Below are 16,135 nucleotides of genomic sequence, written 5' to 3'. Positions count from 1 at the left end.
CACTACATCATATCTCTACACTCCATCGTATCTCTACACTCCATCATATCTCTACACTACATCGTATATCTACACTACATCGTATATCTACACTACTTCATATCTCTACACTACATCATATCTCTACACTACATCATATCTCTACTCTACATCATATCTCTACACTACATCATATCTCTACACTACATCGTATCTCTACACTACATCATATCTCTACACGACATCATATCTCTACACTACATCATATCTCTACACTACATCGTATCTCTACACTACATCGTATCTCTACACTCCATCATATCTCTACACGACATCATATCTCTATACTACATCATATCTCTACACTACATCGTATCTCTACACTACATCGTATATCTACACTACATCGTATATCTACACTACATCGTATCTCTACACTACATCGTATCTCTACACTACATCGTATCTCTACACTACATCGTATCTCTACACTACATCATATCTCTACACGACATCATATCTCTACACTACATCATATCTCTACACGACATCATATCTCTACACTACATCATATCTCTACACTACATCGTATCTCTACACTACATCGTATCTCTACACTCCATCATATCTCTACACTACATCATATCTCTATACTACATCATATCTCTACACTACATCGTATCTCTACACTACATCGTATCTCTACACTACATCGTATATCTACACTACATCGTATCTCTACACTACATCGTATCTCTACACTACATCGTATCTCTACACTACATCGTATATCTACACTCCATCATATCTCTACACTACATCGTATCTCTACACTACATCGTATCTCTACACTACATCGTATATCTACACTACATCGTATCTCTACACTACATCGTATCTCTACACTACATCGTATATCTACACTACATCATATCTCTACACGACATCATATATCTACACTAAATCATATCTCTACATTACATCATATCTCTACACTACATCATATCTACACTACATCATATCTCACTACATCATATCTCTACACTACATTGTATTTCTACAGTACATCATATATTTCTACAGTACGATGCATCACATGGCTGCTTTAAGACTAACGACCTCTATTTGTGGATTGTGTATGTATGTGGATGCGTGTGTGTGTGTGTTGTTTGTGTGTCTCTGTGTGTTGCAGGCATTGGGAGGCCTGTCCTACCAGGCTCTGTATCAGCGTATCCTCTCTGCAGCATCGTCCACTCAGGCTCAGGTCACCTGCTTTGCTGCAGCCGGAATAGTCGTCATCATGGGAGTACCCTCGGTCGTCATAGGAGCAGTAGCAGCCTCCGCAGGTGCCCAGACAGACAGACAGTCAGTCAGCCAGTCAACCAGCCAGTAGGTCGGTCAGGTAGTCAACTAGGCACTCGATCGGTCAACCAGGCAGTCGGTCAGTTGATCAATCAGTAAGTCAGTCAACCAGCCAGTCAACCAGTCATTCAGTCAACCAGCAAGTCGGTCAGTCAGTTGGCCGGTCAGTCGGTCATTTGATATATCAGTAAGTCAGTCAACTAGTCAGTCCTTAAGTCAGTTGGTTGGTCAGCCAGTCAGTCCGTCAGTCCATCAGTTACCCAGTCAGCTATCCAACCAGTCAGTCACTCCTCCCTGCCATCCCATTTTCAGACTCAACCCTCTCTTTACCCCTTCCTCTCTCTCCCTTCTCTACCCCTACAGACTGGAACCAGACGGCGTACGGCCTGCCCTCTCCGTTTGACCGTGGGGAGGCAGGCAAGGTGCTGCCTCTGGCCATACACTACCTCACCCCTCCCTGGGTGTCTGTGGTGGGCATCGGGGCCGTGGCTGCTGCTGTCATGTCCTCCATGGACTCTGTCCTCCTCTCCTCCGCATCCATGTTCACTCACAACATCTACAAGCGCTCCCTCAAGGCACAGGTGTGTGTGTGTGTGTGTGTGTGTGTGTGTGTGTGTGTGTGTGTGTGTGTGTGTGTGTGTGTGTGTGTGTGTGTGTGTGTGTGTGTGTGTGTACACAGGGGTTTTCTATTAACTGAAAGTATGAATAATTTACTTGTGAAAATTGCTGTTATGTCATTCAAGAAAATTATACGCGTTACAGTGCATTCAGAAAGTGTTCAGACCCCTTGACTTTTTCCACATTTTGTTACGTTACAGCCTTATTCTAAAATGGATGAAATAGTTTTTTCCCCTTATCAATCTACGCACAATACCCCATAATGATAAAGCAAAAACAGAAATATCTAATTTACATAAGTAATCAGACTCTTTTCTCAGTACCTAGTTGAGGCACCTTTGGCAGCGATTACAGCCTTGAGTCTTCTTGGGTATGACGCTACAAGCTTTTATTTGAGGGACACACCTGTATTTGGGTAGTTTCTCCCATTCTTCTCTGCAGAACCTCTCAAGTTCTGTCAGGTTGGATTTGGAGCATTACTGTACAGCTTTTTTCAGGTCTCTGCAGGATTGTTCTTTCCGTTTCAAGACTGGACTCTGGCTGGACCACTCAAGCACATTCAGAGACTTGTCCCGAAGCCACTCCTGCATTGTCCCGAAGCCACTCCTGCATTGTCTTGGCTGTGTGCTTAGGCTCTTTGTCCTGTTGGAAGTTGAACCTTTGCCCCAGTCTGAGTTCCTGGGTGCTCTGGAACAGGTTTTCATCAAGGATCTCTCTGTACTTAGCTCCCTTCATCTTTCCCTCGATCCTGACTAGTCTCCCGGTTTTTGCCGCTGAAAAACATACCCACAGCACAATGCTGCCACCACCATGCTTCACCGTAGGGATGGTGCCAGGTTTTCTCCAGACGTGACGCATGGCATTCAGGCCAAAGAGTTCAATCTTGGTTTCATCAGAGCAGATAATCTTGCTTCTTATGGTCTGAAAGTTCTTTAGGTGCCTTTTGGCAAACTCCAAGTGGGCTGTCGTGTGCTTTTTTACTGAGGATTGGCTTCCGTCTGGTGACTCTACCATAAAGGCCTGATTGGTGGAGTGCTGCAGAGATGGTTGTCCTTCTGGAAGGTTCTTCCATCTCCACAGGAAGAGTTCTTAGTTCCAAGCTAGTTACAAACGTCCTCCGTTCAAGAATTATGAGGCCACTGTGTTCTTGGGCAGTTCAATGCTGCAGAAATGTTTTGGTTCCCTTCCCCAGATCTGTGCCTTTGACACAATCCTCTAACGACAATTTCCTTCAACCTCATGACTTGGTTTTTGCTTTGACATGCACTGTCAACTGTGGGATGTTATATAGACAGGTGAGTGCTCTTCCAAATCATGTCAAATTAATTCAATTTACCACAGGTGGACTCCAATCAAGTTGTAGGAACATCTCAAGGATGATCAATGGAAACAGGATGCACCTGAGCTCAATTTTGAGTCACATAGCAAAGGGTCCGAAAATGTATGTAAATAAGGGATTTTATTTTTCATTTTGCAAAAACTTCTAGAGGCTTGTTTTTGCTTTGTCATTATGGGGTATTGTGTGGAGATTGATGAGGAAACCATATAATTTAATAAATTTTAGAATAAATCTGTAACATAACAAAATGTGGAAAAAGTCAATGGGTCTGAATACTTTCTGAATGCCCTGCATGTGACCCCCCCACCCTCTCTCTCTATCTACCCCCCACCTTCTCTCTCTATCTACCCCCCCACCCTCTATCTCTCTCTCTATCTACCCCCCACCCTCTATCTCTCTCTCTCTATCTATCTCCCCCCCACCCTCTCTCTCTCTCTCTCTATCTACCCCCCACCCTCTATCTCTCTCTCTCTATCTATCTCCCCCCACCCTCTCTCTCTATCTATCTCCCCCACCCTCTCTCTCTATCTATCTCCCCCACCCTCTATCTCTCTCTCTCTATCTATCTCCCCCCACCCTCTCTCTCTATCTATCTCCCCCACCCTCTATCTCTCTCTCTCTATCTATCTCCCCCCACCCTCTCTCTCTATCTATCTCCCCCACCCTCTCTCTCTATCTATCTCCCCCACCCTCTCTCTCTATCTATCTCCCCCACCCTCTATCTCTTTCTCTCTATCTATCTCCCCCCACCCTCTCTCTCTATCTATCTCCCCCTCCCTCTATCTCTCTCTATCTATCTATCTCCCCCACCCTCTCTCTCTATCTATCTCCCCCACCCTCTATCTCTCTCTCTCTATCTATCTCCCCCACCCTCTCTCTCTATCTATCTCCCCCACCCTCTATCTCTCTCTCTCTATCTATCTCCCTCCACCCTCTCTCTCTATCTATCTCCCCCCACCCTCTATCTCTCTCTCTCTATCTATCTCCCCCCCGACCCCACCCTCTATCTCTCTCTCTCTATCTATCTCCCTCCACCCTCTCTCTCTATCTATCTCCCCCACCCTCTCTCTCTATCTATCTCCCCCCACCCTCTATCTCTCTCTCTATCTATCTCCCCCACCCTCTCTCTCTATCTATCTCCCCCCCGACCCCACCCTCTATCTCTCTCTCTCTCTATCTATCTCCCTCCACCCTCTCTCTCTATCTATCTCCCCCCACCCTCTATCTCTCTCTCTCTATTTATCGACCCACCCTCTATCTCTCTCTCTCTATCTCCCCCCACCCCCACCCCCACCCTCTATCTCTCTCTCTCTCTCTCTCTATCTATCTATCTCCCCCACCCTCTATCTCTCTCTATCTATCTCCCCCCACCCCCCATCTCTCTCTCTCTATCTATCCCCCCCCCCCCACCCCCACCCTCTATCTCTCTCTCTCTCTCTCTCTCTCTCTCTCTCTATCTATCTCCCCCCCACCCTCTATCTCTCTCTCTCTATCTATCTCCCCCCACCCCACATCTCTCTCTCTCTATCTGTCTATCTCCCCCCACCCTCTATCTCTCTCTATCTATCTCCCCCCACCCCCCACCCTCTATCTCTCTCTCTATCTATCTCCTCCCACCCTCTATCTCTCTCTCTCTATCTATCTCCCCCACCCCCACCCTCTATCTCTCTCTCTCTCTCTCTCTATCTTCCCCCACCCTCTATCTCTCTCTATCTATCTCCCCCCACCCCCCACCCTCTATCTCAATTCAATTCAATTCAAGGGCTTTATTGGCATGGGAAACACGTGTTAACATTGCCAAAGCAAGTAAGGTAGATAATATATAAAGTGAAATAAACAGTAGACATCACACATACAGAAGTTTCAAAACAATAAAGACATTACAAATGTCATATTATATATATACAGTGTTTTTACAATGTACAAATGGTAAAGGACACAAGATAAAATAAATAAGCATAGATATGGGTAGTATTTACAATGGTGTGTGTTCTTCACTGGTTGCCCTTTTCTCGTGGCAACAGGTCACACATCTTGCTGCTCTGATGGCACACTGTGGAATTTCACCCAGTAGATATGGGAGTTTTTCAAAATTGGATTTGTTTTCGAATTCTTTGTGGATCTGTGTAATCTGAGGGAAATATGTCTCTCTAATATGGTCATACATTGGGCAGGAGGTTAGGAAGTGCAGCTCAGTTTCCACCTCATTTTGTGGGCAGTGAGCACATAGCCTGTCTTCTCTTGTCTGTTCCGCTGTGATGTTGACTCTATGGTTAGGGTCTGGTGTGGACTGTTCTGCTGTGGTGTCGAGACTTTTGTTGGGTGCTGAGGTGGGCTGTTCTGCTGGCTTCTCTGTGGGGGTGGCCACCTCTCTAATGGGTTGTTCTCTGTCGCACGCCGTCCCCCTCAACCTCTCCTCCATCCCCCTCAACCTCTCCTCCACCAGCAGTCTGACACTCTCCTCTAGTGCTCTGTTCTGCTCCTCTTTCTCCTGTTGTATTTGTCTCGACACTGTCCAAAGTGCAGATATGTCTCTGTCCACCTCCAGCTCTCCGGGTCTGGTTAAGGGGCTGTTGTTGTGCTGGACTGTTGTCTGGGTCTGTGCTGACTGAAGTGTAATTACCTGCTGTTCCAGCTTCACCTGCCTTATCTCCAGCTGGGTGAATTTGTCCTTCATTTCAATGAGGGAGTGGTAATCTGTGCTGGGAGGTTGACTCTCTGCTGGGGGTTGCTCGTCTGTGGGGTTACATAATGAAGAGGTCTGGTCTGACCCGCTCGGTGTGGGGGTATCTTTATCAAGGGAGAGCTTCTCCTACTGGGATAATTCTTTGATTAGGTGAAAGTCCAGCTGAAACTGTTTGGGGTTACCCTGTACCATTACTGTTCCGGACTTATAGATATTTATATTACTTGACTCAGAGTCCTCGATATCAAGTATTCTGAGTTTCCACCCCTCGTTAATCCCCCCTCTCGTAACAAAGGGGTAGTGTGCTAATATAGCACTGTGCCATGCCAGGGGATGGTTTGTGTGGAAGATAAGGTTGCTGATGTTCCCATTTTTGTAATAGTCAGCAAAAAGTGTCTCTTGATTTTCCATAAGGAGCTTCATTTTGTAATCTTTTCTTGACTTATCATTCTTTACATGCAAAGGGTACTGTATTTTAATTACCTCTGAACAGCGGGAGGGAGCCTCTAAGGCCTCTCCATTTGGTTGGGGTAGACTGTGTGACTCTCCTGCCATTGTTGGGCTAATGTGCTTTGACACCTCTCACTTGACACGTCAGTGCTAGTTGAAGCTGTATCAAGCTTGGCAGAATTATGTTAGAATTCAGTCCTTATAAAGTAATGTTGTGAATTTTTCTTCTTGGCTTTTGGCTTTTAAAATATAGTTTCAGACTAAGCATTACTCACTCAGTTCCAGGTTGGATGGTGTTTTCAGGTTTCTGTTGTGTCCAGAGAATTTGCTGTATAGAGAAATAAATCTTGGTAGTTGTGAACCTTCCAGGTGATTCCGTAATTCTGTCCAAAATCAGGTTGTAGGTTTTAAGTTTTGATTTGAAGTGGGGGTTATGTTGTAGAGGGTAGAATCCAGTATGTGTTCCTGACAAAAAATCCAAGTTTATCTAACTCCTAATCTATCTTTTTTAAAGAAAATGCTGAAAAATGCAGGAGCTCATCTGATCCTGACCTCTCTCTCTATCTATCTCCCCCCACCCTCTATCTCTCTCTCTCTATCTCCTCCCCACCCACCCTCTCTCTCTCTCTCTCTCTCTCTCCTCTCTCAGGCGTCGGACAGGGAGTGTGTGTGGGTGATCCGTGTCAGTGTGTTGCTGGTGGGTCTGGCTGGTACAGGCCTGGCGTTTGCTGAGGACAGTGTGTTTGCCTTCTGGCTGATCAGTGGAGACCTCATCTACTGCGTGGTCTTCCCCCAGCTGATCTGTGTTCTTCACTGCCGCTGTGCTAATGGCTACGGTGCTACCGCTGGTTACCTTGTGGCAGTCACTCTGAGGCTGCTGAGTGGAGAGCCTCTCATCCGGCTTCCAACGGCCCTCCTGTTCCCTGGTTGGAGGGAGGAGGGAGGAATCATCCGCCAGTACTTCCCCTTCAGGACTCTGGCGATGTTGTCTTCTCTTGTGTGTATCCCCCTAGCCTCCAGCCTGGCCACCCTGGCCTTCAGCCACCGCCTGCTGCCCCGCTCTTGGGACCTGCTGGCCGCACTGGGGGAGGAGGAGAGGGGAAAGGAGGGTGACGATGGGAAACCTGCTGTCACCGAAAATCTCCTGGCCATCTCCAGCACCAGCTGCTAGGAACAGAGGGAGGGAGGGGTACGCTGGGAGTCAAGCAGCAACTTCTCCCTCCTAAGGATGGGCAGGGGTGTTCGTGTGTTTCTTCACTGTCTAATCATGCCATGGGGTTGTTAGGTGACAGACATGTATCTAAAATAAATCTATCACTTGACAGTTTCATTTTAGAGAGACAAATAACCATGTTGTTATAGCAAAATGCTATATATCCTCCTCACTCTAAGAGAAAGAAGTAGTACGGCTAGGTTTTACACAGTTAAAAGTAATAAATAATAACATTTTTTATAAAGAACTGTATAAATTATACAATTGATACATCAATATTACATTTTTAAAGTCATTAAATACAGTAATATGAGATCTGTTTGTAAAACATTTACTTTTTAACATTTATGTTTATTAACAGATGCTCTTATGCAGAGCGACTTACAGTTAGTGCGTTCATCTTAAGCTAGCTAGAAGAGACAACCACATATCACTGTCAAATATACAGGGCACCAACATTCCATTCCAGCTAAACAATGGTTGTTATATAGTGTTTCTGAGAATTCAAATATTTTACACACTTGAAGTTACCCATGATGAGCAATCTTTTCTCATGAAAAAGCACACATGAAAAATTGGTGGATATAGCATTTTGGAATTAAACTCTTCAATAACACTGCTTAAGGAGGGAGAAGTAATTGCTTGGAGGGGCTAATGAGTACTGAATAACTGCTCTGTTATTGTGACTGTCTAAGTGATCATTGAGTATTTAGTATAGGGTCAAGGGTAGTTAGTTAGCTTTAATCTCTGGAAAGATTTTTAGTTGTATGTTTTCCTGCATCTTCATTGTGTAATCTCTCTCTGCCATGTATGTACAGGCTACTCTGTCTTGCTTCAGAGTAGCCTATAGCCAAAATCCCACCATAGAAACGTGGAGGCAATTATTTTTTATAAAGACTTCCTCATTATGCTTTCTCCTGTACTATTGGTTTTTTTTCAACTTCATTGTCTAGCAGCCAAAGGCATTATCATATTATCATAGTGTAGTTGTTGCATCGTCAAATCCCCTCTCCGTTTACATTTCTAATGGATATTTCCATCTCTGTCCATGTAACCTCTCACGTGCAGTGGGCATTTTAGAAAGGTGTTTTGCCGCAAATTGCATTTCAGAACATTTACAAGTAGGCCTACCGACGTGTGTACATTGCTGCGCCTAAAATTTGAGTAAATAATAGTTTACCATAATTTTAAGCTAAACATTCCTATCTGTTCAATCAGCCTTATTAATTGATACAGCGTATACCTTCACTACACTACTTTGATAAAGTGGGGAGAACAAGTATTTGATACACTGCCGATTATGCAAGTTTTCCTACTTACAAAGCATGTAGAGGTCTGTAATTTTAATCGTAGATACACTTCAACTGTGAGAGACGGACTCTAAAACAAAAATCCAGTAAATCACATTGTATGATTTTTAAGTAAATCATTTGCATTTTATTGCTTGACATAAGTATTTGATACATCAGAAAAGCAGAGCCTAACATTTGGTACAGAAACCTTTGTTTGCAATTACAGAGTTCATACGTTTCCTGTAGTTCTTGACCAGGTTTGCACACACTGTAGCAGGGATTTTGGCCCACTCCTCCATACAGACCTTCTCCAGATCCTTCGGGTTTCGGGGCTGTCGCTGGGCAATACGGACTTTCAGCTCCCTCCAAAGATTTTCTATTGGGTTCAGGTCTGGAGACTGGCTAGGCCACTCCAGGACCTTGAGATGCTTCTTACGGAGCCACTCCTTATTTGCCCTGGCTGTGTGTTTCAGGTTGTTGTCATGCTGGAAGACACAGCCACAACCCATCTTCTATGCTCTTACTGAGGGAAGGAGGTTGTTGGCCAAGATCTCGCGATACATGGCCCCATCCATCCTCCCCTCAATATGGTGCAGTCGTCCTGTCCCCTTTGCAGAAAAGCATACCCAAAGAATGATGTTTCCACCTCCATGCTTCATGGTTGGGATGGGTGTTCTTGGGGTTGTACTCATCCTTCTTCTTCCTCCAAACACGGCGAGTGGAGTTTAGACCAAAAGGCTCTATTTTTGTCTCATCAGACCACATGATCTTCTCCCATTCCTCCTCTGGATCATCCAGATGGTCATTGGCAAACTTCAGACGGGCCTGGACATGCGCTGGCTTGAGCAGGGGGACCTTGCGTGCGCTGCAGGATTTTAATCCATGATGGCGTAGTGTGTTACTAATGGTTTTCTTTGAGACTGTGGTCCCAGCTCTCTTCAGGTCATTGACCAGGTCCTGGCGTGTAGTTCTGGGCTGATCTCTCACCTTCCTCATGATCATTGATGCCCCACGAGGTGAGATCTTGCATGGAGCCCCAGACCGAGGGTGATTGACCGTCATCTTGAACTTCTTCCATTTTCTAATAATTGCGCCAACAGTTGTTGCCTTCTCACCAAGCTGCTTGCCTATTGTCCTGTAGCCCATCCCAGCCTTGTGCAGGTCTACAATTTTATCCCTGATGTCCTTACACAGCTTTCTGGTTTTGGCCATTGTGGAGAGGTTGGAGTCTGTTTGATTGAGTGTGTGGACATGTGTCTTTTATACAGGTAATGAGTTCAAACAGGTGCAGTTAATACAGGTAATGAGTGGAGAACAAGAGGGCTTCTTCAAGAAAATCTAACAGGTCTGTGAGAGCCGGAATTCTTACTGGCTGGTCGGTGATCAAATCCTTATGTTATGCAATAAAATGCAAATGAATTACTTAAAAATCATACAATGTGATTTTCTGGATTTTTGTTTTAGATTCCGTCTCTCACAGTTGAAGTGTACCTATGATAAAAATGACAGACCTCTACATGCTTTGTAAGTAGGAAAACCTGCAAAATCGGCAGTGTATCAAATACTTGTTCTCCCCACTGTATGTATCAGTAGGGATTAAGAAGTGAGTATACACAATGCCCACTGAAAAAAAAGTGGGTGTTTGGCATATACCTGCGTATACCCTCCACCACACCACTGATTGAAAGTAATAGGTATTGTGATCATCAGGGTCAGGGTAGGAGCTAGGCCCAGTTAACACCAGATCAGTAGGGTAGGAGCTAGGCCCAGTTAACACCAGATCATCCGGGTAGGGGCTAGGTCCAGGTAACACCAGATCATCAGGGTAGGGGCTAGGTCCAGATAGTACCAGATCACTAGGGTAGGGGCTAGGTCCAGTTAACACCAGATCAGTAGGGTCAGGGTAGGTGCTAGGCCCAGTTAACACCAGATCAGTTGGGTCAGGCTAGGGGCTAGGCCCGGTTAACACCAGATCAGAAGGGTCATGCTAGGGGCTAGGCCCGGTTAACACCAGATCAGTAGGGTCAGGGTAGGGGCTAGGCCCAGTTAACCCCAGATCAATAGGGTCAGGGTAGGGGCTAGGCCCAGTTAACACCAGATCAGTTGGGTCAGGGTAGGGGCTAGGCTCAGTTAACACCAGATCAGTAGGGTCAGGGTAGGGGCTAGGCCCAGTTAACACCAGATCATCGGGTCAGGGTAGGGGCTAGGCCCAGTTAACACCAGATCAGTAGGGTCAGGGTAGGGACTAGGACCAGTTAACACCAGATCATCAGGGTAGGGGGTAGGTCCAGGTAACACCAGCTCATCAGGGTAGGGGCTAGGTCCAGATAGTACCAGATCAGTAGGGTAGGGGCTAGGTCCAGATAGTACCAGATCATCAGGGTAGGGGCTAGGTCCAGATAGTACCAGATCATCAGGGTAGGGGCTAGGTCCAGATAGTACCAGATCAGTAGGGTAGGTGCTAGGTCCAGTTAACACCAGATCAGTAGGGTCAGGGTAGGGGCTAGGTCCAGTTGTCACCAGATCATCAGGGTAGGGGCCAGGTCCAGTTATCACCAGATCAGTAGGGTCAGGGTAGGGACTAGGACCAGTTAACACCAATTCAGCAGGGTAAGGGTCGGGGCTAGGCCCAGTTAACACCAGATCAGTAGGGTCAGGGTAGGGGCTAGGCCCAGTTAACACCAGATCAGTTGGGTCAGAGTAGGGGCTAGGCCCAGTTAACACCAGATCAGTAGGGTCAGGGTAGGGGATAGGCCCAGTTAACCTCTTGGAACTCCCCATCCCGGATCCGGGATCGTGACTAAAGCCTCAGGCTCATTAGCATAACGCAACGTTAACGATTTCTGAAAATCGCAAATAAAATGAAAATAATGCGTCTGCTCTCAAGCTTAGCCTTTTCTTAACAACACTGTCATCTCAGATTTTCAAAATATGCTTTTGAACCATAGAAATTGACTACTTTGTGTAAGAGTATGCAAAGCTAGCATAGCATTTTGAGTAGCATTTAGCACGCAACATTTTCACAAAAACCAGATAACCAAATAAATAAAATCATTTACCTTTGAAGAGCTTCTGATGTTTTCAATGAGGAGACTCTCAGTTACATACCAAATGCGCAGTTTTTCCAGAAAGCGTCTGTGTGTAGGAGAAATCGTTCCGTTTTCTACATTGCGTCTGGCTACCGAAACGACCCGAAAATTCAGTCACCTACAACGTAAAACTTTTTCCGGATTAACTACATAATATCGACCGAAACATGGCAAACGTTGTTTGGAATCAATCCTCAAGGTGTTTTTTCACATATCTCTTCATTGATATGCAGTTCGTGGAAGCTTGCTTTCCTCTCTGTATCCCATGGAAAAATACTGGCAGCTGAGTTTTGCGCACCAATTTCGGCGCAGGACACCGGGCGGACACCTGGTAAATGTGGTCTCTTATGGTCAATCTTCCAATGATCTGCCTACAAATACGTCACAATGCTGCAGACACCTTGGGGAAACGACAGAAAGGGCAGGCTCATTCCTCTCGCATTCACAGCCATATAAGGAGACAATGGAAAACAGAGCCTCAAAAATCCTGCTCATTTCCTGGATGCCGTCTCATCTTGGTTTTGCCTGAAGCTCACGTTCTAGGGCACGCACAGAAAATATCTTGGTAGTTCTGGACACGTCAGAGTGTTTTCTTTCGAAAGCTATCAATTATATGCATAGTCGAGCATCTTTTTGTGACAAAATATCTTGTTTAAAACGGGAACGTTTTTCATCCGAAAATGAAATAGCGCCCCCAGAGCATCAACAGGTTAACACCAGATCATCGGGTCAGGGTAGGGGCTAGGCCGAGTTAACACCAGATCACTAGGGTAGGGGCTAGGCCCAGTTAACACCAGATCAGTAGGGTCAGGGTAGGGACTAGGACCAGTTAACACCAATTCAGCAGGGTCAGGGTTGGGGCTAGGCCCAGTTAACACCAGATCAGTAGGGTAGGGGCTAGGTCCAGTTAACACCAGATCAGTAGGGTAAGGGCTAGGTCCAGTTAACACCAGATCAGTAGGGTAGGGGCTAGGCCCGGTTCACACCAGATCAGTAGGGTAGGGGCTAGGCCGAGTTAACACCAGATCACTAGGGTAGGGGCTAGGCCCAGTTAACACCAGATCAGTAGGGTCAGGGTAGGGGCTAGGCCCAGTTAACACCAGATCATCGGGTCAGGGTAGGGGCTAGGCCCAGTTAACACCAGATCAGTAGGGTTAGGGTAGGGACTAGGACCAGTTAACACCAGATCATCAGGGTAGGGGCTAGGTCCAGGTAACACCAGATCATCAGGGTAGGGGTTAGGTCCAGATAGTACCAGATCAGTAGGGTAGGTGCTTGGTCCAGGTATTACCAGATCATCAGGGTAGGGTCTAGGTCCAGATAGTACCAGATCATCAGGGTAGGGGCTAGGTCCAGATAGTACCAGATCAGTAGGGTAGGTGCTAGGTCCAGTTAACACCAGATCCGTAGGGTCAGGGTAGGGGCTAGGTCCAGTTATCACCATATCATCAGGGTAGGGGCTAGGTCCAGTTATCACCAGATCAGTAGGGTCAGGGTAGGGACTAGGACCAGTTAACACCAATTCAGCAGGGTCAGGGTTGGGGCTAGGCCCAGTTAACACCAGATCAGTAGGGTAGGGGCTAGGTCCAGTTAACACCAGATCAGTAGGGTAAGGGCTAGGTCCAGTTAACACCAGATCAGTAGGGTAGGGGCTAGGCCCGGTTCACACCAGATCATGAGGGTAGGGGCTAGGTCCAGTTAACACCAGATCACCAGGGTCAGGGTAGGGGCTAGGCCGAGTTAACACCAGATCACCAGGGTCAGGGTAGGGGCTAGGCCCAGTTAACACCAGATCACTAGGGTCAGGGTAGGGGCTAGGCCCAGTTAACACCAGTTAAATTGTCATTTATTACCTGACCTACGGTATCACACAGCTTTCTGATGTGGTCTCCTTTCAAGTGTTTCTGCAGCACATGCTCAGTGGGGTTTGTAAGGCTACAAGGTCATTCCTTTAAACAGCTGTTTTTACATTCACAACATTTGATACTAAACTAGATCATCACAAGTAAGTGAAAAGAATAACCTTTGAGACACAACACACACAACTACACACACACACACACATCAACACACACAGCTACACACGATGCACACACACACAGCTGCACACGATGCACACACAGCTACACACGATGCAAACACACATATCACTGCAGATACACATACCAACACATACATTTCACTGCATGTCCACAGAGTCGTTTTATGTGTGCTAGTGTGTGTGTTACCCCAGGTGTGTGTTAGTGTTACCCCAGGTGTGTGTATTAGTATTACCCCAGGTGTGTGTTAGTGTTACCCCAGGTGTGTGTTAGTGTTACCCCAGGTGTGTGTATTAGTATTACCCCAGGTGTGTGTTAGTGTTACCCCAGGTGTGTGTTAGTGTTACCCCAGGTGTGTGTTAGTGTGACCCCAGGTGTGTGTTAGTGTGACCCCAGGTGTGTGTTAGTGTTACCCCAGGTGTGTATTAGTGTGACCCCAGGTGTGTGTTAGTGTTACCCCAGGTGTGTGTGTTAGTGTTACCCCAGGTGTGTGTTAGTGTTACCCCAGGTGTGTGTTAGTGTTAGCCCAGGTGTGTGCTACTGTTACCCCAGGTGTGTATTAGTGTTACCCCAGGTGTGTGTTAGTGTTACCCCAGGTGTGTGTGTTAGTGTTACCTCAGGTGTGTGCTACTGTTACCCCAGGTGTGTGTGTTAGTGTCACCCCAGGTGTGTGTGTTAGTGTCACCCCAGGTGTGTGTTAGTGTTACCCCAGGTGTGTGTGTTAGTGTTACCCCAGGTGTGTGTGTTAGTGTCACCCCAGGTGTGTGTGTTAGTGTTACCCCAGGTGTGTGTGTTAGTGTTACCCCAGGTGTGTGTTAGTGTTACCCCAGGTGTGTGTTAGTGTTACCCCAGGTGTGTATTAGTGTTACCCCAGGTGTGTGTTAGTGTTACCCCAGGTGTGTGTTAGTGTTACCCCAGGTGTGTGTTAGTGTTACCCCAGGTGTGTGTTAGTGTTACCCCAGGTGTGTGTGTTAGTGTTACCCCAGGTGTGTGTTTGTATTACCCCAGGTGTGTGTTTGTATTACCCCAGGTGTGTGTTAGTGTTACCCCAGGTGTGTGTTAGTGTTACCCCAGGTGTGTGTTAGTGTTACCCCAGGTGTGTGTTAGTGTTACCCCAGGTGTGTGTGTTAGTGTTACCCCAGGTGTGTGTTTGTATTACCCCAGGTGTTTGTTAGTGTTACCCCAGGTGTGTGCTACTGTTACCCCAGGTGTGTATTAGTGTTACCCCAGGTAACTGTGTTAGCGTTACATCAGGTGTGTGCTACTGTTACCCCAGGTGTGTGTGTTAGTGTCACCCCAGGTGTGTGTGTTAGTGTCACCCCAGGTGTGTGTGTTAGTGTTACCCCAGGTGTGTGTGTTAGTGTTACCCCAGGTGTGTGTGTTAGTGTTACCCCAGGTGTGTGTTAGTGTTACCCCAGGTGTGTTAGTGTTACCCCAGGTGTGTGTTAGTGTTACCCCAGGTGTGTGTTAGTGTTACCCCAGGTGTGTGTGTTAGTGTTACCCCAGGTGTGTGTGTTAGTGTTACCCCAGGTGTGTGTGTCAGTGTTACCCCAGGTGTGTGCTACTGTTACCCCAGGTGTGTGCTACTGTTACCCCAGGTGTGTGCTACTGTTACCCCATGTGTGTGTATTACTTACTTACTTACTGACTTTATTGTCCCATTGTGGAAATTCTGTTGCCGTGTCATGTACACATTCAAAGTGGCGTTTAAATACAAAACACGATTGACAAAACAACTTTTATAACAGTTACACACCAATAAAAACAATAATAGTAAGAAATAAGAAATAAAACATTAAATTTAAAATAAAATAAAACATTTTTTTTAAAGAAGAAAAGTCTAGCCTGCTGACCTTATGGGGTCAATGGGAATATTCGCCCGAGTTATTTAAGAGGAAATGGCACAAATGGCACACACCTGGCACAAATGATTGTCTTCTGTCTTTCCTGCTGAGGGGTGCCCTATACCTGCACCCAGAGGGGAGTAATTCAATGTCCAGGTACAGGGGATGGCTTGGGTCTAAAATTATTTTTTGAGCCTTGCGGAGGGCCCTGACCTTAAAGATCT

At 46.2% G+C, this 16,135-nt stretch overlaps 1 protein-coding gene across 4 annotated transcripts in view; it reads left to right on the top strand.

The window, feature by feature from the left end:
- The window catches only part of LOC135553162 (high affinity choline transporter 1-like), a 37,015-nt gene extending 28,455 nt beyond the window's left edge, over window positions 1–8,560 (top strand). For all 4 annotated transcript variants that reach the window (XM_064985326.1, XM_064985325.1, XM_064985323.1 and 1 more), the window contains 3 exons: window positions 1,172–1,325; window positions 1,705–1,922; window positions 7,084–8,560. In XM_064985326.1, the coding sequence (XP_064841398.1) occupies window positions 1,172–1,325; window positions 1,705–1,922; window positions 7,084–7,605 (894 nt within the window). In that variant the 3' untranslated portion in view covers window positions 7,606–8,560. The remainder of the gene's footprint in view (window positions 1–1,171; window positions 1,326–1,704; window positions 1,923–7,083) is intronic.
- Window positions 8,561–16,135: the final 7,575 nt, after the last annotated feature.

This window comes from Oncorhynchus masou, chromosome 13 (assembly GCF_036934945.1).
Source record: "Oncorhynchus masou masou isolate Uvic2021 chromosome 13, UVic_Omas_1.1, whole genome shotgun sequence".
Taxonomy (NCBI): domain Eukaryota; kingdom Metazoa; phylum Chordata; class Actinopteri; order Salmoniformes; family Salmonidae; genus Oncorhynchus; species Oncorhynchus masou.
This window is presented reverse-complemented; position numbering and strand designations above follow the sequence as displayed.